Source organism: Equus caballus, chromosome 2 (genome assembly GCF_041296265.1).
Source record: "Equus caballus isolate H_3958 breed thoroughbred chromosome 2, TB-T2T, whole genome shotgun sequence".
Taxonomy (NCBI): domain Eukaryota; kingdom Metazoa; phylum Chordata; class Mammalia; order Perissodactyla; family Equidae; genus Equus; species Equus caballus.
Window position 1 is genome coordinate 20,685,734 of NC_091685.1, and position 20,104 is coordinate 20,705,837.

Here is a 20,104-nt window from a genome sequence, read left to right on the forward strand (position 1 = left end):
GAACGGGCAGGCAGAGGAGCAGCAACAGGTGCAGGAGTGGGCCAGTGATGACGGGAAGTTATTGAAACTACTCAATTACTGAGGACCTCTCTGTGCCTTAGTTTTCTCATCCATGAAATGGGTATGATAATAGTACCCACCTCCTAGGGCTTATTGAGATGATTAAATGGGATAATTTATGTAAACAGCTTAGAACCAAACCTGACACAGAGGAGATATGCAAGAAATGTTAACTATCTTTATTGTTTATTGTTCAAACCGGTGACACACAGGTTTCAGGTGACACACAGGTTTCAGGTGATCCACAGGCCTGTTCAGCCCACAGAGATGATTTTGGGGGCCACACATTGCCTATATTTTTTTTAATTCATTGCCAGCATTTTAAAATTGGAAGATCTTTGCATTAAAAAAAAATCACATTTCCAGCTTCTTGAAAATGTGGTAGATAGAGCCTCACAGAGCCGGCTCTCCTGCAGAGCAGCGATTGCCAGGAACCAAGAGGCGACAGTTCTCTCCAATTGGTCAGAATTCCACTCAGCATTCTCTACTTAACTACAGCACCTTGTCTGGCCCCTGTCGGCAATGGCGTTTGCTACCACTGAGTATCATGTCATTTAATTTCTAGAGAAACTCTGCACTCTAGAAATTTCATGTCATTTAATGTCTATAGAAACGCTGCACTCTAGAACTTATTAGCCCCAATTTCTAGGTGAGAAAACTGAGACTTAAAGAGAACTAAGGAGTCTTAAAGAGAAATAACGATGCCAGCCACTTGTTGAGTGCTTCCAAGGAACCAGCTCTGTGCCAAGCAAACCCCCATTTTACAGATGTGAAAAGTCAGGCTCAGAGATGTGACGTCACTTGCCTGTGGTCACAAAAGGAGCTGGCATTTGAACCCAGGTTGCTGTGACACCAGAGTCCATGCAGTGGAGCTGACCCCCCCACCACCTCCACCCCTAGCCTGCAGCCCTCACTTCCCAACTCCCCCCTGCAGGGCCAGCCTGCATCCCTCACCTCTTGACTCCACCCTGCAGGGCCAGCCTGCAACCTTCACCTCTCGACTCCCCCATTCAGGGCCAGCCTGCAGCCCTCACCTCCCTACTCCCCCACTGCAGGGTCAGCCTGCAGCCCTCACCTCCCTACTCCCCCCCTGCAGAGTCAGCCTGCAGCCCTCACCTCCCTACTCCCCCCCTGCAGGGCTAGCTTGCAGCCCTGCGCGGACAAGCCTCAGGGGCACATGCAGACAGTGGGGGCTGCCGCTGGGCGAGGGGGTCAGTGAGTCTGTCCTGGCCAGGTACATTGCAACAGCGGGCGGGCAGAGGCAGGGGACTCGGGGAGCTTCCTGGTCCCATGGAAATAACCCAAGAGACATGATTAACTACTCGAGTACATGGATCTGATAAGGCCAAAGACTCCACACCCAGGGATAAGAAAGCCAATTAATTTGGGGAAAGGTCTCCTTTCCACCGCGGAAAATACCCAAGGTCTCACATAGAATCACATCGCCGCTGCCTCCCCCGCACACGTTCCGGGGGATTCATCTCCCTTTGGAATTGATATATATTTTTATATATACCTATATACATTTTCTTGTACAGAAATGTTAAATTCTCAAGATTAAGTATCTTCAGCTGGGGAAAATCAATTTACTTCTTTGAGGAGGCTGGAATTGAAAGTCGTGAGCCTGAAACTTACTTTCTTGCCAATTTTACTGATAAAAAAAGCCTCTCTATCCTGGCATGTCGCCCTGTATTGGCTGTTCCAAACGATTCCATTAATTGATTTGGGTGACTGGCCCTGGAGTAATGCTTGTTAAGGTTCCCACTGGAGCTGGGTCAGGCAGGATGACGTTGGAGCCATAGGGATGTGGGACCCCACTCCCTGGGGTGGTGACTATAGCCCAGGCCAGTGACAGGAACTCAGGCCTCTGGTGATCAGGCCCAGGGAGATGGGCAAGAGGCCTGAGATTCCAGGAGGGGCCCTGGCTGAATACCTCCCTTCCTCAGAAATGCCAGAGGGAAGCTTTGCAGGGATGTGCCCGGAATCACAGAATCACTCAAGGACAGAACCAAAGGGGAATCAGAAACCATGAGTGGATGTGGCTGAAAATGGGGATCCTGAGATACAGGACAAACACAGTGGGTGGCCTTTCTAGGGAAGCAGATTTCAGACCCGTCTGCCTAAAGGTGAGGGAGGTAGTGAATGCGTTGACCCTGGAGCTGGGAGGGCAGCACCTCTGGAAATCAGTGTCACAGCCAGCATCACGCCCTATTGGCACTGGCTCGAGCTCTCTGGTGTCCTGTCCCATCTTCCTCATTCTGTTCCTTTACCAGCTGCAAGCTTTCATGTGTCTTTCCTCAAAGCCCACCAGCCTCAACACCACCCCCTCAGCCCCCAACGGAAACTTCTGTCTCCTTTTACTGTGGAGTATTACTGGAAAGAGCATGTGTTGTGATGTCAGGCAGGCCTATGTATAGGAGGAATGGGTGTTGGGAAGAGGAGGCAGGGGGGAGTTTGAAGAAAGAGAAGTTCTCATCCCATTCTGAGACAGAAGGCGTGGGGCAGGGTTCCTTCCGTTAGTGGTTCATTGTCAAGTCACTGATGGCTGCCGGGTGGTGTGGGAGAGTAAGTGGGTAAGATGGGCGACATGGAGAGGTGGATGGATGACTGAGTGATGGACAGATGCATAAGATGATGGATGGATGCATGGATGGATAAATAGGTAAACAGCTAGCTGGATAGTTGGATAGTTAGTTGAATGAATTAGTTTGTAGATCGTGTGTGGGTGCGAACACGAATGTGATGAATGAGAGGATGGATGCATGGATGCATTAGGAGATGGAAGGGAACACTGACGGCCTCATCAACCCCTGGATCCCACCTCTGGCAGAAGAAGGAGAATTTGGAAAGCAGGAGAGATTGGGATGGAAAAGGAGCTGAGGTCCTGGGGCCACTGGCGGGAGAACAGTCTTCAGTTACAACAACCAGGAAGGCAGAGAACCTGAGGAGCGTGCGTGCCTGGCAAGCCGGGCTGATGGAACTTGGGTCATCTGATAGAGGAAGAGTTGGAATTGATTATCTGAAGAAACAACTCTGTTGGGAAGAGACGTAGCTTGTGTGTGTGTGGAAGAGGGTGTGCAAGTCATCTGTTGCTGCAGAGCAAATCACCCAAAACTTAGTGTCTTAAAAGCAACAGCATTCTGATCTCATAGCCTGCGGGTCAGGAAGCCGCACAGCTGAACTGGGTCCTCCGTGCAGGGTCTCAGGCGGCAATCAAGGTGGCGACTAACGCTGCAGTCACCCCAGGGCCCTGCTTCCCAGCTCGTTCACCTGGTTGTTGGCAGCATTCAGTTCCTCGTGGGCCGTTGGGCTGAGGGCGTCAGTTCTCTGCTCACTGTTGGCTGGAGGCTGCCCTCTGCTCCTCGCCATGTGGGCCTCTCCAGGGGGTGCCCCACAGCATGGCAGCCGGCTTCCATCAGAGCGGCAAGGAGAGCCAGAGAGAGGGCAAGCGGGATGGAAGTCAGCTTCCTGCAACCTGATCTCAGGAGTGACACCCCATCACTCCTGGGGGAGTTACAAGCAAATCACTAGGTCCAGCGCATACTCCAGGGGAGGGCATTACACAGGGCTGTGAATCAAGGGACGAGGATCATTAGAGCCAGCTAGAAGCTTCCTACCACAGAGAATCTGGACAGGAAAAGTAGCAGAGTGAGAAAAGACCCCAGACATAAAAGAAGCTGGAGCAGGAAGAGTCCAGAGATCAGAAATTATCTAGAAAATAAGAAATGTCTGGGGAGTCAGAAGAACTGGAAATCAGGAATGTTTTCAAGGGCCAGAGTAGCTAGTGGGAGAGGGCATCTGGGGCTGCAGGAGGAGCTGAGGTGGGAAGAGAGCTGGGAGGATGGCTAGCTGGAGAGCACAGAAGGTTTGGAGGCAAGAGGTGCAGAGATGAGGGAGTAGCTGTGGAGGTGGAGTAGCTGGAGAGCAGAATAGCTGAGAGCAGGACAGGCTGAGGACCAGCGGGAGCTGGGAGCAGCCAGCTTGCTGCTCTCATGGAACCCACCGAGGGCTCCAGGCATCTGAGCCTTGACAGGCCTCCCACTTTGGGGCAGATAAATTTGTAGGTGGGGGAGTGGCTGCTTGTCTGTGAAGGTGCCCCCAGGCTCTGTGCCCAAAGGAGGCAGAGCTGACACTCCACGGCCTCTAGGCTCAAATGGAATTCCAAGTGGGGTCCTGCCTGCTGCTTCGGGGCTCCCTCCTCCCTTGGACGTGCTTGGGTCTCCAGGAGCCATTTTTAGAGGGGACAGCCCTTACCAGAGCTGGGAAGCCCCTGGAGGGAGCAGTAGGTACATCTTCCTCCCAGCCCCCGACCACTGCTGGCAGGCACAGCTTTTTCCCCATTGCCTACCCATCCCCCGGCCCCGCACCAGCCTGTTCCAGCACACCCATTCCATCACACACACCGGGGCTGGGCCGGGTGCCAGTCAGACAGGCTGACATCACAGACAGGCACAGCCAGGCCCCATGGGGCCTGCAGAGCCACCTGCTTCCTTGGGATCAGCGGGGGCAGGACTGATCCTGCTGGGAGCCAGCAGCTGGCAGGCACTAAGGTCCCAAGAAATCTCACGAATGCCATGCACCCTGGTCTGCCCGGTCTCTTCGGGCAGCAGGGAACATTCAGTCCCAGCCCCCTTCCCAGCATCAGCCCCTTCTCTGAGTCTCCCCAGCCAGGCGGGGCAAGCACAGCAGCCTCCTCCCCGGGCCTGATCTTAGGGATGCTTGTTCTGCTCCTGCAGCAGCGCCCAGCCCAGGACGCACTGGGGACAGCCATGGCAAGGAGATAAAGGGCCTGCAGACCACCTGCTCTGACTGCCCCCACTTCACTCCCTGCTCTGCAATTCTCACTCTGCTTTTCGTTCACTGGAATGAAGCAGAACAGACACCCTCACCTCAGACAAAATCGTCCCCCAGAACACAGGACCTAAGAAGGGACTGCTGCGGTTGAAGTGGGAAGGGGGTTCCCAGAACCCACCAAGCTTTGCCCTCATCGGCATTCACCTCTCCCTCTCTACTCCCGCTGTGGTTTCTGGGAGGCAGTGCAGCCGAGTGGTTAGGAGCATGGAGTCTGGAACTAGATGGCCTGGTTTGAGGCCTGGCTTTGCCGCTCACTATCTGAGTGACCTTCAGTAAGTAACTTACCCATGCCTCAGTTTCCCCATCTGGAAAATGGGGCTACCGTGCCTGCTTCCTATGGCTGCTGTGAAGAATCAACAAGAGAATGCAGGTAGGGCACTTAGAACAGGGCCTACACGTGTAATTATTTAATAAACGTTAAAGAAAGAAAATTGACTTTTAAAAATTCAGTCTGAAAACCACTTGTGCCATAGCAAAGCGCCAAGCGTCCCCAGGCAGGTGGGCCTGTGTCTGAATCTCAGCTCTACCGCTCACCAACTGTATGCTTTGGGAACCACCCTCCCAGGGCCTCAGTGGCCACCTCTGAGCAATGGGCGGCGCTCCTTCCCTCTGCGGACTGTAGGCGGAGTTCAATGACCCGATCCTGTAGACGGGGGTGAGCAGTGCTTGGTCCCTGCTGTGCTCAGTAACTGTGTGTATGTCACCCCTCCCCTCGTGGCCCAGAAATCCAAGATCTCCACCTTCGAGAAGATGTGGGCCTTCATGAGCAGCAAGCCCTCGGCGCTGGTGAAGAACAACGAGGAAGGCATCCAGCGGACGCTGACGGCGGACTACGCGCTGCTCATGGAGTCCACCACCATCGAGTACGTCACCCAGAGGAACTGTAACCTCACCCAGATCGGTGGCCTCATCGACTCCAAGGGCTACGGCATTGGCACGCCCATGGGTGAGCGAGGGGCTGCGGGCGGGAGGGCGGTGGGGGGCGGAGCCGGAGGAGGGGCGGGGCCCCCACATCCACTCACGCGCACAGTCTCTTGCTCCCTCTCCCAACTGATCCCATTGAGCCTAGAAAGGTACCATTTCCTCAGCCACGTACCCCACGAGAACTAGAGCAAACACAGAGGGGGTCCGTTCAAAGGTCGTACCTCCCCTCCTTGACCTCACCACTGCTGATGCAGCCCGGATACACGGGGCCTTCCAGCGGCCTGTGAAGACAGGGATTCATAGGCAAGACTCCCCACCCAAATCAGGACCCTTCCTCCGACCCAGATCCCACGTATAGATTTAAAGAGGGGCCTTTCCATGAGCTTACTGAGAGGTCTAGTGACGGTGGCTGGCACCGAGCTGGGTGTTGTGAGGGGCACACAGGGGGGACTGAACGTCGCTGACAGCCAGAGTGCCCTCTCCCCTGCTCAGGCTCCCCGTACCGGGACAAGATCACCATCGCCATCCTGCAGCTGCAGGAGGAGGACAAGCTGCACATCATGAAGGAGAAGTGGTGGCGGGGCAGCGGCTGTCCCGAGGAGGAGAACAAAGAAGCCAGCGCCCTGGGGATCCAGAAGATCGGGGGCATCTTCATCGTCCTGGCCGCTGGGCTGGTCCTGTCTGTGCTGGTGGCCGTGGGCGAGTTTGTGTACAAGCTGCGGAAGACAGCAGAGCGGGAGCAGGTAAGTCCCAAGCCTGGGGCCTGCGCGGAAAGGGAAGGAGACGGAGGAACGGGGTTTGCGCTGGTTTCGCCCCTCCTAGGTGCCAGGCACACACGGTGGGGTCTGGTCCCATCCTCACCATAGCCCACCCTGCCTCCGATCCACCAGGAAGCCCTGCCGGCCGCACCCCTGCACTGACCCTGAGCATGTTCCCATCACATTGCCAAGTGCCATCATCCCAGCTGGACCGTGCAACGGGCTCCAGTCTGGCCTTCCTGCCTCCACTCTCTCTCCCCTCTCCTCTCCATGTGCAGCCGGTGCCCTGTTTAAAGCTTAATTCACACCGTGTCATTCCCCTGCATAACACCCTCCAGGGTAACTGTTGAAGCTGGGTAATGGTTACATAGGGGTTCGTTATACTATTCTCTCTACTTCTGCATGTATTTAGAAATTTCCATAATCAAAGGTTTGAAAAAGAAAGCATTCCGAGGTCCCGCCCAAGCGTGCACACAGCAGAATGAGGCTCAACCTGTCTGATTAATGCAGGTGTGCTCAGGCCATGGTTCTGGGCACTGGGAGCAAATTAGAATGGCAGGGAAAGAGTTTTTTGAGTGCTAATGCCCTGGCCTCACTCCCGGAGCCTCTGTGTTAATTGGTCTGTGGTGGAGCCTGGCGTTGACGTCTTAAGAAAGTGTGTGGGGTGATTTAAATGTGCAGCTGATTCGTGGGCTGCTAGGCTGGAGGGGAGGTGCCTCTTGCATAGACGTTCGAAGGGGCACAGGGCCACTGTGGAGGGGATGGCAGTTAAGCCGTACGTAGAGGGGACCATTGAAAACAGGCAGCGTTTACATCCATCACAAATGAGATGGGGTCCTTTATAACCAGTACACCTGAGTCAGCCACGAGGAGGGCGAAAGGTCACTCTTAGTGTGAGGAAAGGGACACATTCCAGTATTGCTGGGGAGGTCCAAGTGGGGACGTTTCTGGAAGGGCAACTTTGCAGTATGATCAGTCTTTAAGAGTGGCCATACATTTTGACCAGTCAATTTCTACTTTTAGAAATGCACTCTATGGAAGTGGCCAAGGACATGTGCAGTTTTATTTACAAGGATGTTCGTTGACGTGTTCATTATCACGTAAAAAAAGAAAAAATCTAAATATCCAATAATAAGGAATGGCTAAAAAAAATGTGATACAGTAAAAAAGAACCACCAAATTCTTTAGGAATTCCCGTTGCAATTGGAATGAGCTCCAAATTCCACCAAAAAGCTTACAGGCTCTGGTCCCTGTGCACATCTCTGGTTTCTCCTTCCCACCTCCATACATACTGGCTACCTTTTTAGTCCTTAACACACCAAGCACTTTTCAGCCCCAGGGCCTTTGCACATGCTGTTCCATTCATCTGCAATGCTCTTCCCCCGGAGTGCCATATTCTTGGCACCTTCTGGTCATTCAGATTTTAGCTCAAATGACACTCCTCAGGTAGCCTTCCCCATCTGTCCCCACTCCCTCTCTACCCCATTTCACTGCTTTATTCTCTTTATAATAGTTGTCATTCTCTGAAATTATTTACTTGTTCCCGTGTTTGTTATGTGTTTCTATGCCATCATTAGACCGTGAGCTCCCTGAGGGCTGGGACCTGACCCCTCTTTTTCACTGCTGTGTGCCTAACACCTGGAACAGTGCCTGGCACATAGAAGGGTCTCAGTAAATATTTTCAGGATGAAGAAAGGGAGGGGAGGAGGGGCGGTAGTCTACGTTTAGTGGGTGAGAAAGAGGAAGCTTGGAGAGGTCGCACAGCTGGTCATTCAAAGCCCGGTCCCCGTCCCCCTGTCCCATACAGCCTGCATCCGGTGTGTCTGGGTGCTGACGCCCTGGCCTCCCTGGGCAAGCGGGGGCATCAGCAGCCCCCACTGCCTTGCACACAAGCTGCAGGACGACCTCTGGCAGTTGGTCTCCTAGGAGCCACAGATACCTGTGGTCACTGCTGCACTGTCGCTGTCCCACTTGAATACCCACAGGGACCCAGGCCAGAGGAGGCCACTGACCCCCAACAGCCCTGCATGGACCTGCCTCCCTGTTGCCCACCTTGAAACACACGTGCTGTCCTCTCCTGAGTGGAAGCTCGGGATTGTCCCCCTACTGGAAATCCCCCCAGGAGAAGGGCTGTCCGTACATTCATCGAATGTTTCTTGAGCCCTGACTCTGAGCTGGGCCTGACGCTGGGGCCTGGGCTCATGGGGATGAAACTGGCTGGTTCCTGCCCTCAGAATCTAGTGGAGAAAAATCAGGTCAATTCCTCAAACTTTAATGGATGTGCCAATCAGAACCTCAGTTTGCTCATCTATAGAATGGGGATATGAGGATACCACCCCCACTACCTGCCTGAGTCTCCCAACAAGAAGGTGATGTTTTGTGGGCTGCTACACAGACTACTCACCGTGCAGTGGGGCAGAGGGGCTGGAGGCGTGAGAGAGGCCGGGTGGCCCGGGCACAGGCGTGGGAGGAAGGGGAGGAGTCTGCCGGAATTGCAAGGCCAGACCTCACCGCTGTACCCTTTCCCTCCCGCTCCCACCCCAGCGCTCCTTCTGCAGCACCGTCGCGGACGAGATCCGTTTCTCCCTCACCTGCCAGCGTCGGGTCAAGCACAAGCCGCAGCCTCCCGTGATGGTCAAGACTGACGCCGTCATCAACATGCACACGTTCAATGATCGCCGGCTTCCGGGCAAGGACAGCATGGCCTGCAGCACATCGTTGGCGCCCGTCTTCCCCTAGGCGCAGGTGGGCTGGGGACCGCAGGCCTGAGGGTGGGGCAGAGACTGGAAGGAACGTCCCCTGTCCCCACGCTGGGCTTAGGGACCGGAGCTGCTGCCTGCCCCTTGGGTCAGGAGCCCTCTGCCCTCACCTCCCAGGAAACCAGCAGGCCCCCCGGCCGACCACTTGGGCTTCCCTCTCCTCTCGTTTCTTCTATGGGTTTCTAAGCCGCCAGCCGAGACAGCCAAGGCCAAAGGAAGCACACGCCTCTCTCAGGCCAAACTCACCTGCCCCTCATCTCTCCTCTACAGTCAGAAATTTCCACCACGGCCCTGCAGAGGCCAAAGAAATGAGAAACAGCTCTTATAGTGCCACTCCCTCCCCGTGAGCCCAGGCCTCCTGGGGCTTGACTGTGAGACCAGAGACACAAACGCTGGGCTCCATAAGGATGTATAGTTAGGCTGCCAATGGGAGCTGAAGATGGGGAGTGGCCACCCCACGTGCCTGGGCAGAAGGAAAACTTCATCCCCCGGGGGCTGCCCACCTGGTCCTGGTCTCCTGGACTTGGCACCACCCATGGCAGCCCCTATTTTGGCCAAGTTGAAAGCAGAGAGCCCCACAGGGGAGAAGAAGAGTTTGGGATCTGGGAGAGAGAACGCACAGAGACCGCCATTTTGAATTCTTATGGACAGTGTCCTAGTGGCTCCCAGTCCTCGGGAGGTCTGTAGGAGTAGAAAGTCGGGGAGTGGTCAGAGCAAATTCTTCTCCACTTTCTGGCCAGAGGAGAGAGGACCCCCTGAATCTCTCCAAAGGATACCCAGAGACTCAGCTGATTTGAAGCCCAGAGGAACAGTGGATTCCATGGAAATCCCGCAGGCCTTCGAGCCGTTGGATCTTACTTTGCTGGTCCCCAAGCTGTTTTCTAAACCCTTGTGGTATTAGGGAGCTTGGGCTGTCTGCCGTCTACTCATCAACAACTCTCCATTCTTGGCCAGTTGACCTTGACCTGCTTCTGTCGTCTTGGACTGAGAAGAGTGGCTTAGATGCAAGTGGAAGCTATCCCCCTCCTCCAACGAGGGGCCGTGTCCTACTGCACAGGCCAACTCTGGGGTAGATGGTGAAAGCCAGACAGGCCCTAAAGAACTCCTAGCCTCTGCACTTGCCAAACCTAAAGATGCTCCCCAGAAAAGGAAAGTTTTCAGAGGCAAGGTATCCTAGCTGGTAAAGGCCCCAAGGGTGGGCCGGGAGAAGCTGTCTCCTGGAGAATTAACCAAAGACCCCACATAGAGACACAAGGCCATTATGGCCCCCGGTCTCTTGTCCAGAGCAGCTGGGACCTTGTGGGGCTTCGGGGTGCAGCAGAGTAGAAGCAGACGGGGCACTGGTGAGGGGTGGACCCGATGATCTGGGGGTTCCAGCCAGCTGTGATGGATGCTCTAGAAGTCTGTGACTTTAAGATTCTGGGAAAACATGAGACAGGAAGGGTTAGGAACAAAGTGTCCTTAAAGAGAATGCAATGTGGCCAGCAGGGCTTCCCATGGCCAAGGGCAGAGGGCAGTCTTTGAGCAGGGGAGGTAGGCTGGAGATTCTGCACAGGGACCCGGGAGACACCAGCTACCCCTCTCCCACTTCTCTCCTGTTTCTGCTTGGGGAGCCTGGGTGGGGAAGAGCTGCATTTACATCTCAACGACCTTCTCAGCTGGGGTGGAAGGTCATCTCTAGCTCCCCCAGGGACTCCCCAAGCAGGAGAGCACAGTGGGCTCACGTGAGAAACACCACTCCTCCTCCGGGCTGTGAGCTGCAGGACCAAACCAGCTGGTCCCCAGAATCACGGTAGCTCAGGCAGGCTGTGCGCTGGCAGAGGGAGAAGAGGGCGGGACGGGCTGCAGAGCCAACGCGTGTCATGATAGGAAAAGCCATGCTGTTGTGAGCCTCTGTGTGTGTGTGTGTGTGTGTGTGTGTGCACGTGTATGTGTATCTTCATATGCGTGAGCTTTGGGAGCTAGGGGTGAGGGACAAATTGGGACATGTAACACAGTCCAGGGCATGCCATAATTGAGGAATCCTTTGGGTTCTGATGTGTGTGTGTGTGCACGCACGTGTGTGAATTGGGGATGTGTGAGGGAGACGAGCAGCAGGGCCCCATCCATGTAAAAACAGGAGAAGCCATGTCATAATGGGGTTCTGGTGAGTATACTGTGTATACACGCATGCACCAGTGTGTATGCATGTGTGTGTGTGTGTGTGTGTGCATTTGTGCACTGGATGACAGAGGGTAGAGGACAGGACGAAGTCTGCAGCATTGCCAAATACGTGTAAAGGGAGAAGCCATGTCATCAAGGGGTCTGCGTGGGAGCGTACGTGCACATGTGTGTGGGCTCGTGCGTGCAGCGGAGAGCAGGAGGGAGGCCAGAACCAGACAGACGTGCAGCGCAGGTCAGTGCATGTCGTGGGGGAGAAGCCATGAGGAACTGGTGTGGGTGAGTATGTGTGTGAGTATGCTCACGTATGTGTGCTCAAATGCACACGTACGTCCTGGCTCACAGCAGGAGCAGAGAGGGACAATCAGGAGGCAGGGGTCCAGGGTCTGTCTGCCCTTCTGTTGTGGGGAGAGGTCATTTGTCACAAAGCTTTGCCGAGATTGTACAGGCACCGGCACGGGGAGACTGGCCAATTGGGGGCGAAACTCTTCAGGGACTCATGGCTGGTGAATCTTTGCTCTAGGCACAGTGTCCTGTTTGAAGGGAAAATGACATTTTTTTGCAATTCCCAGAGAACCGATTCAAATGAAGATATTTGCCAATTTACTGTCACCAACCACAGACTTTAACCACTGTGTTTCTTGATCCAATGTAATTTCATAGCACATGCCCACATCCATGCTCATGTCATACACACACGTGTGTGCGCTTTTGTGTATGACGCTTTATGAACGTGCCATGTTCTTCTGAGGCTGTGCACATACACAGACCGAGACGGGAGGAAGCAACATGGGTAGGAAGATTTCTCACTGAAGGAGTGAAGAATGGCGGGTATCAGAGGCACAGTTCCATTAGGGAAATCCTCCAAAAGCTACTGAAATGATTTCTAGACTCCTAGATGCAAGTGGGGTGACATGCAGTCTGATCTCCCCTCCTCTTCAAGCCTCGTGGCTGTCTGTGTAGCTGATGTTCAACTTTTGGCTGATGTCCTGCCTTTGTCTTCGAGACCAGCCTAGTGTTCAGAGTGCAGTGGAGGCCACTTCTGCCCAAGTGTGAGCTCTGTCCCCCCCAGGGGACTGAGGTTGCCACTGCATGTTGGAGGTGGGGGCTCCCAGCAAGGCGGATCATGTGGAATTAGAGTTTAGGCCACCTGCCAGCAGGTATGGACCTGAGTCGCAGCAGGTGCACGTGGGCGTGGGTGCCCACACACACGGAGGCACTGAGGTCGGTGGCTGTGAGTGATGGAAGCGTAAAAGCTGGTTTGGATGGAGCAGAAGATGGGACTTGCCTAAGCAGGTGCTGGACTGTCCCTCTCTGGCTCCCCATGCCGGCCCGGAACAGAAGAGTGCCCCCGCTTTCTACCCCCATCTCCCACCCCAAAATGCCAGTGCTTCTGCTCAACCTCAAACTGGCCAAATTGAGGGGCAGCAGTGAACACACACGCACACACGCACATGCCGCCAAGGCCCTGGGGCTTTTGGACAATGAGCCCTCCTTATCTCGCTCCCCTTGACCTCTTACTGGTCTCTCTGCTGTGGACAGATAAGAAAATCCCGTGAGCTTTGTCACCGTTCAAGTGGCCCCACTCTGCAAGTGGCTCTCAAGAGGGATAATGCCCTCTTGGCCGATGAGCTGAGTCTGAATCTCTAAGGGGTGGGAGCCCCCCCACCCCCAGCCATGACTCTGCCTCACCTAGAGGAGCAGACTGGCTCCCTCTCTGATGTCCTGGGCCCCGGCAGATGGAAATTCTGGCCCAGGATCGGGGACGGGTCTGGCAGTGTTGGATGAAGTCTCCAAATGGTTAGAAGCCACACCTTCTCCTTCAGGTGGAGGAGAGTGGAAGTCAGACCCAGGCACACTCACCAGGAACAGCCAGAAGCTCCCTCCCTGCCTTCTCTTCTAGAAGCTGGAGGGGGGAACTGGGGGTGGGGTGGAGGGTTTGCAACTGCTGCTTCATCACTTAACAGGAAGCTGATCCCTCCCCAAGCCATTCCCAGCTATATGCACAAAGATCTGGAAATAGGCCCAGCTCTGGCCCATGTCTGCAATGGTCCTGTGTGGATAGCCATCTGGGAAGGGCCTGGCAATCTGGACAAATCAGCTGCATGGACTTAACATCTGGGATGGGCCTGGCCTCATGGACAGATGCAAGAAATGAACCCAACTCTGCAGACAGGTCTGTGGAATAGACACGTCTGGAACAGTCTCCCAGGCCGGTGGACACATCTGGAATGGGCCCAGCCACCCACCACAGTAGAAGGGCCCGGCTTTCTGTCCCCATGCCAGTTTGAATCCAGCCCTCATTTCAGTCCTGGATTGGCCCTGGAGTTAAAATTTCAGAGCTGAGGCTATATGTGAAGTCACAAAACTGTTTTGGGTAGAAGGTTAATGTTCTGTACCATATATAGATGAATGTAAAAAGATATATATATATATGCTGTATATATATATAGATATATATATATATATGCACAGTGTATATATGATCTGTAGCCCATGTGTATATGCGCCCCTCCCTGCACGTCTGCACACAGAGTGTACATAACCCAGCCAGCATGGGTGGGGACCAGGTGAGAGATGGGGGCTGCAGCAGCAAAGTCTGGGATGGAGACCGCCTGGAGCAGGGGCTGCAGAGAACCCCTGGGGAAGGGGCAGGCCCTGCACACATCGGAGCTGCAGACCCTGAGGACGAGGGCAGAACCACAGCAGCTGGCAGATGGGCCTTGCACAGCCACTGCCTCCCGGGGAGGGGCGGGAACAGCGGGGGGCCTTGTCTGTGTTTGAGAGTGTCTGAGGCAGGCGAGCTGGGCCTGTGTCTGGGGAGCAATGTCATAGCAGCGCTTGGCTCCTGAGATCTGTTCTAATACTGTCTGCAGGGTCAGCAGGTAGGTGTCAGGCTCCGCCGGGAATACCCTAAAAGGCTGCAGTGTTCTAAGTGACAGAGGACTCTGGCTCACACAGAGGCACAGCCCATGGCTAAGGAAAACACTTTTTTCAAGAGAATGGCCCCCAGGGCATTGCCAGCATGCCACTGCAATGTCCCAATGCCCTAGGTATTGACCCCGCCCCCATCCCCTGCCTTCTAGAACAGAAGACCTCACATCACCCCACAATGTGTCTCTATTTTACAGATCAAAACTCTGAGGCTTCCAGAGGCTGAGAGGCAGCTATAGACTCAGTAATGCCAGTCAAGAGTTTGTCCCACTTCAGATAGCCTCCCCAGCCCCATCTGACCCAGAGGCCAGCTGCCAGGGAGTGACGAGGAGCCAGAGATGCACGCAGAGCAGTGACGCGGGGTGAGAGATGAGAAGCCAACAAGGCATTCCTGTCTTAGCACGCCCCGTGCCGTCTGCCTGCTTTCCCCTCCTGCTGTATCTCCCTCTGCAGGGCGGGTGGCAGAGACCCCCGCAGGACCCTCCATGCCCCCACCACCCCGATCCTTCTGTCCTTCACAGTTCCAATCCTTTAGTGGTCCTACCCGTGTCACAGGTCAGAGCATCTCTGGCGCATGCAAGAGAGAAGAGATCTGAGGGGGGCTTCTGGGTGCTCAGCAGCCTGCCTTCTGTTTCAGTCCCATGTGTCAGGCTGGTCTGTACTTAACTCTGGGTCTGCCTCTGGGGCCCCAGGCAGAGCACATCTGAGCCCAGCCCTCTGAGGAGGGGCCTGTCCTGGCTCCAGAACAAGGATCAGAGGCTCCAGGGGCCCTCATGCCACTGTGCTCCAAACCCCCAGCCCATCTCTGCCTGGGCTGACTTCCTGGCTGGGCCTCCTGGGGTGAGGACTCGGGTTCCCAGCCCCTGGGCTGAGCCCCCAGACAGCACCATGCGAGAGCCCCGGCCTGTCCCTCCACCCAGACCGGAGTGCCTGGCCGCCCCCCACTCCCACTCAACATGGTTCCCACACGCTGGTCTCTGGGCCATTCAGGGGATGCCCTTTGTGGACATGCAGAATTTCTATGAATATAGTTTTTTGTAAGCATTTTGTAACAATTTGGGTTTCATAGTAACTGTGTTACTTGCCAATCATTCTAGGCTGATGTAAATAAATTTCCAAGCAAATCCGATTATTTTCCTTTTTAAGACACTGTGATATATCAAAGTGCACAGTTTGCTGTATGAAGTAATATGGTTTTAAATTTTAAATAAAGAAATGTTTCTAGAAAACAGGGCCCCCTTGAGGTGTGTTTGCTGCTTCTCTTCTCTCCTTAGAACCAGATGGTGCTGGGCAGTCGAGTTGTGCCATCTTCACGCAGGGCTGGCTGAGTCCCTGCAGGAGACCCCTAGTGATGAGCAGGGGGCGGTGGGGGGGGGGGGCGGTGCTCCAGCCCAGGCTCCTGGTTCTCATTTCAGATCTCCAAGGTGTAGTGTCCATCCTTGACATCATCTGACCTCTCTCTCTTCCCTTCTCATGGGCACGTCCCTGCCCTACTCATCTCTATCCACGTAACTACCTTAGGAGCTGTCACGTCCTTATGTGACCCTGTGCCCTTGGCCACAGTTGAGAAAGTTGAATGGGCCTCTTATCCAAGCTTGGCCAATCAGAGATCTTGCCTGAGTGTTTTCAAGCTGGAAATGAGAAAACCCTAAGTTGGTTGCCCTCGGGAGATGGAAACCTCACACAACACCACGGCTCCGGACAGGAGATTTTAAAGCAAGAATGGATTGAACACAGATGTTTACAAAACCAATGGAAGAGGGGAGGGAGCAAGGCCAAGCTGGGTCTCCAGCGGCTCCAGAACAAACACAAAACTGACTCACCAGTGCGGTGGCCGCCTCTGAGACTGGGACTGTAGCCGTGAGGCAAGAACACACGCCCAGCCGCAATCCAGGGTTCCGAAAGCCTGGATCAAGAAGCTGCTACTGCATTGCGATTGCTTCTCATCACCCAGGGAGCTGGAAATGGATACTGGAGTGATGCTGCTAAAAAACCACATGTTCTCAAGACAGAAACAGCTCAAAAGGGAACAGGAAATGGCCTCTGCCTCACTTCTGCCTTCCAAATCTCATGCAAACGGGTTTAATGGGTAGAGACTAATTTGCATCCAGAACCCTCCATGTTCCCCTATGACGTCATCACAATCATACATAATATCTAGTGAGCACTTCCTACGAGGTAGGTGCTGTGCTAAGTTGTTGCCACATATTATCTTCTTTCATACTCACCTCAGACCCTGACACAGCTCAGACCCTGACTACGTGGTCTTTCAGTCCAAATGTCCACCACCATTGACTCAGTTTCTCAGTGTCCCCATTCTGGTTCCGTGAAGAGTGACTATGAGTGGATGGGCTTGGGTTAGTTGGTCACCTGTGGTCCAGTCAGCTGTGGCTAGAGGGAGTGAAGGGTCACATAATACAATCGTGGTGCCCAGGCTGTTTGCTTTAGGAGGGTTGAGAAGACTGGAAAAGCCCAGAGAAAGCTATGTTGGTTAGGCAGGCCTAAAATATGCATCCTCCTGTTCTGTCAGCTGGCATGTGCCAAGTAAGCCAAGCCAAGGCCCCAGAAATGCCTGTAGAATGGAGAGGAGGCCAGGACCAGGTGGGCTACAGCGTCTGAGAACTCTGGTCTAGCCTGGAGACACAGCCCAAGAAGGAGCTTTGAGCTTGAGCCAGGTAAGAATCAGGGAAAGGCCCTGGGTTGGAGGCCATCTGTCAGCCATTGGAGGGCAGAGGTAAGGTCCATCCCCTATGAGTGAACACACGGGGGTTCAGGGTGGATTCCAGGTCCAGCAAGGAGAGGAGTAATATGGAAAAGACAGGGAAGAGACCACAATAGGAGTGAAGGAACATGTAGAGTACCCACTCATCTACCCACCCAACCATCCACTCACTCATCCACCCATTCATCCACTCATCCATCCATCTACTCACTCATCCATCCATCCATCCACTCATCCATCCATCTACTCACCCATCCATCCATCCATCCACTCATCTATCCCCATTCCCATGAATATCTTCCATCCACCTACTGATTCCTCAACCAATCCATCTACCTATCCATCTACCTGTCCACCCACCCTCAGTCCATCCATCCGTTCAGCCATCCATCCATCCACTCATCTATCCATCCACTCATCCATCCATCCACTCATCCATCCGTCCACTCATTCATCCATCCATCCATCCATCCACTCATCCATCCACCTACTCATCCATCCATCCACTCATCCATACATCCACTCATCCATCCATCCATCCATCCATCCATCCATCCACTCATCCATCCACTCATCCATCCATCCACTCATCCATCCGTCCACTCATTCATCCATCCATCCATCCACTCATCCATCCATCCATCCATCCATCCACTCATCTATCCCCATTCCCATTGATGTCTTCCATACACCTATGATTCCTCAACCAATCCATCTACCTATCCATCTACTGTCCACCCACCCTCAGTCCATCCATCCGTTCAGCCATCCATCCATCTATCCATCCATCTATCCATTCATCCATTCATCTTTCCATTCAGAGACTTAAACAAATATTTTTTTTGTCCCAACTCTACCACCTACTAGGTGTATAACCTTGAACAAGCAACTTCACATTCCTGAGCCTCAGTTTCCTCATCTATAACACGCATGATCATCAAAACCTCCCCCTCGTGGCGTGGTTGTGGGGGTTAAATAAGAAAACCACATTAAGTACTTAGCACAAGGCTGGGCGTATCATAAGCTAACAATAAGTGACAACAATTTTTATTAAGAAAAAGGAGGAAAAGGAAAGGAGAGTTAAGACCTACTGTATGCTGAGCCCTCTCAGGATAGAGTGGCGAGCAGTGAGGGGAGACTCCTCCCCCCTGGCTCAGAGCCTGGCCCAGAAGCCCATCTGTGACCCTCCAGGCTGTGGAATAGGGCCAGCCAGGCATCTCGGGGTAGCGGGTGGCCCTAATTGTCTTTGCATTGTGCAGGGAGAGGACGGAAGCTCCCCGGCCCCCAGTCTCTCTGAGAAGCCCCCAGCTCTGCCTCTCAGAGCCCACCTCCCCCTGGCTGTCCCTCCCAGGCATGGAGCGCTCTGTCTCCACAGCTCTGTCTCCAGGAGGCAAGGAAACAACACTGGGCCTTGCCGCTCACTCCCACCCCACCCCCAGGAACAGGGGGTGTTGCTTCTCTCCCTACCAGGAGGCTCTCACTGCTCCCTCCCCAAGGAAGGAAATGGAGCCCACATCACCAGGCAGTTGGTACCAGCCCAGCATCACTGCCAGCACTTTATACCCATTTCCCATGGACTGAACAATGACCCTCTCAGGCAGCCACTGTTGTAATCGCATTTCACAGTTAAGGAAGCAAAGGATCAGAGAAGTGAGTGGACTTGCCCAAGGTCACACAGCTCGTCAGTGTGGCACTCCATACGCAGAGTTGGGATACGAAATGCGGCTATCTGACTCCCAAACACATTCTCTCTCCATTCTGCCCCTCCCAGGACCCTCCCCCTCAAGAGGGGAGGTTCCTCCCTGCCCTGCCACCTCCTGACAGAGGAGAGGCAAAGAAGGGAGAGGAGGAAAATCAGGAGGCCAGGCCTGAGGTGGGAGCGGGGGCAGCCATGTGACTCGCGGCTCAGGCCTAGGTGCTGTTAGCTGAGCCGTTTCTGCCTCAGCCTCTCCTCCACCAATGCTCTTCATGCTCCTCGGTCTCCAGGCACCAGGACATTGGCTCCTAGTCCTGGTACACCAGGCCCCCAGGAGCAGAACCTTGCAGAAGGTTCCTCAGTCAGGGATCATTGTGGCAAGAACAGAGACCATCGCTACCTGGAGCAAAAAGGGACTTCCTTATAAGGGGTCCGATGGAAGCACAGTCAAGCTTCTCTCTCTCTTTCTTTCTTTCCCCTCCGCCCCCATGTCTCTGTCTCCTTTCCTTGTTCATAGCAGGAAATGGCCACCTCAGTCCTGGTTCCAGCTCCCCCTGCTCCAGGGCCCAACAGCAAATGCCTGCAGTGAAAATGTCCCAATTCCAAACCGCCTGCCCACACCTGCAGCAGAGGGCGCCGGATGGGGACGCGCTCAGCAAAGGATGCATAGGTGAGAAGGGGCTGGAAACCCGCACGTCTCAAACTTTAATATGCACACAGATCCCGGGGGGATCCTGTTAAAATGAAGGTTCTGGTTCAGTGGGTCTGGAATGGACCAGAGATTCTGCGTTGCTGACAAGCTCCAGGCGAGGCTGGACTCCACCGCCCATGCAGGAAGGAGAAGCTGCAGAGGGTGGCGGTGGTGTGGCGCCGGCCGCTGGGGACCCTCCTGCTAGGGAGGCCGGTCCCGTCCACCCCACTCAACAGCAGCTCAGGGCTGGACCCGCCCCTTCTCACCCCTCACTCTCCCCATCTGAAACGCTCATTAGCTGAGCCCCTCACCTCACACCCCTCTTCTTCCCTCTCATCTAGCCCCAGGATATCTAGGTTGAAGGGGATAGCCAGAGTCCCTCCAGGTTCAAGGTCACTCTGGAGTTTAACTTCCTAGCCTCTGCCCCTTGCCCTGTGTCTTCTTTAAGCTTCACTTTCCTTGCCTGCAACATGGGGAGACTAAGACCCACCTCAGAGGCTTGTCATAGGGATTGGATGGATTGTACCTGCCTAACATCTGTACAGC

At 54.3% G+C, this 20,104-nt stretch overlaps 1 protein-coding gene across 2 annotated transcripts in view; it reads left to right on the top strand.

Annotated features, from left to right (window-relative positions):
• GRIK3 (glutamate ionotropic receptor kainate type subunit 3) overlaps positions 1-12,211 on the top strand; it is a 215,522-nt gene extending 203,311 nt beyond the window's left edge. For both annotated transcript variants that reach the window (XM_023633274.2, XM_070249124.1), the window contains exons 14-16: positions 5,638-5,860; positions 6,331-6,581; positions 9,141-12,211. In XM_023633274.2, the coding sequence (XP_023489042.1) occupies positions 5,638-5,860; positions 6,331-6,581; positions 9,141-9,335 (669 nt within the window). In that variant the 3' untranslated portion in view covers positions 9,336-12,211. The remainder of the gene's footprint in view (positions 1-5,637; positions 5,861-6,330; positions 6,582-9,140) is intronic.
• Positions 12,212-20,104: the final 7,893 nt, after the last annotated feature.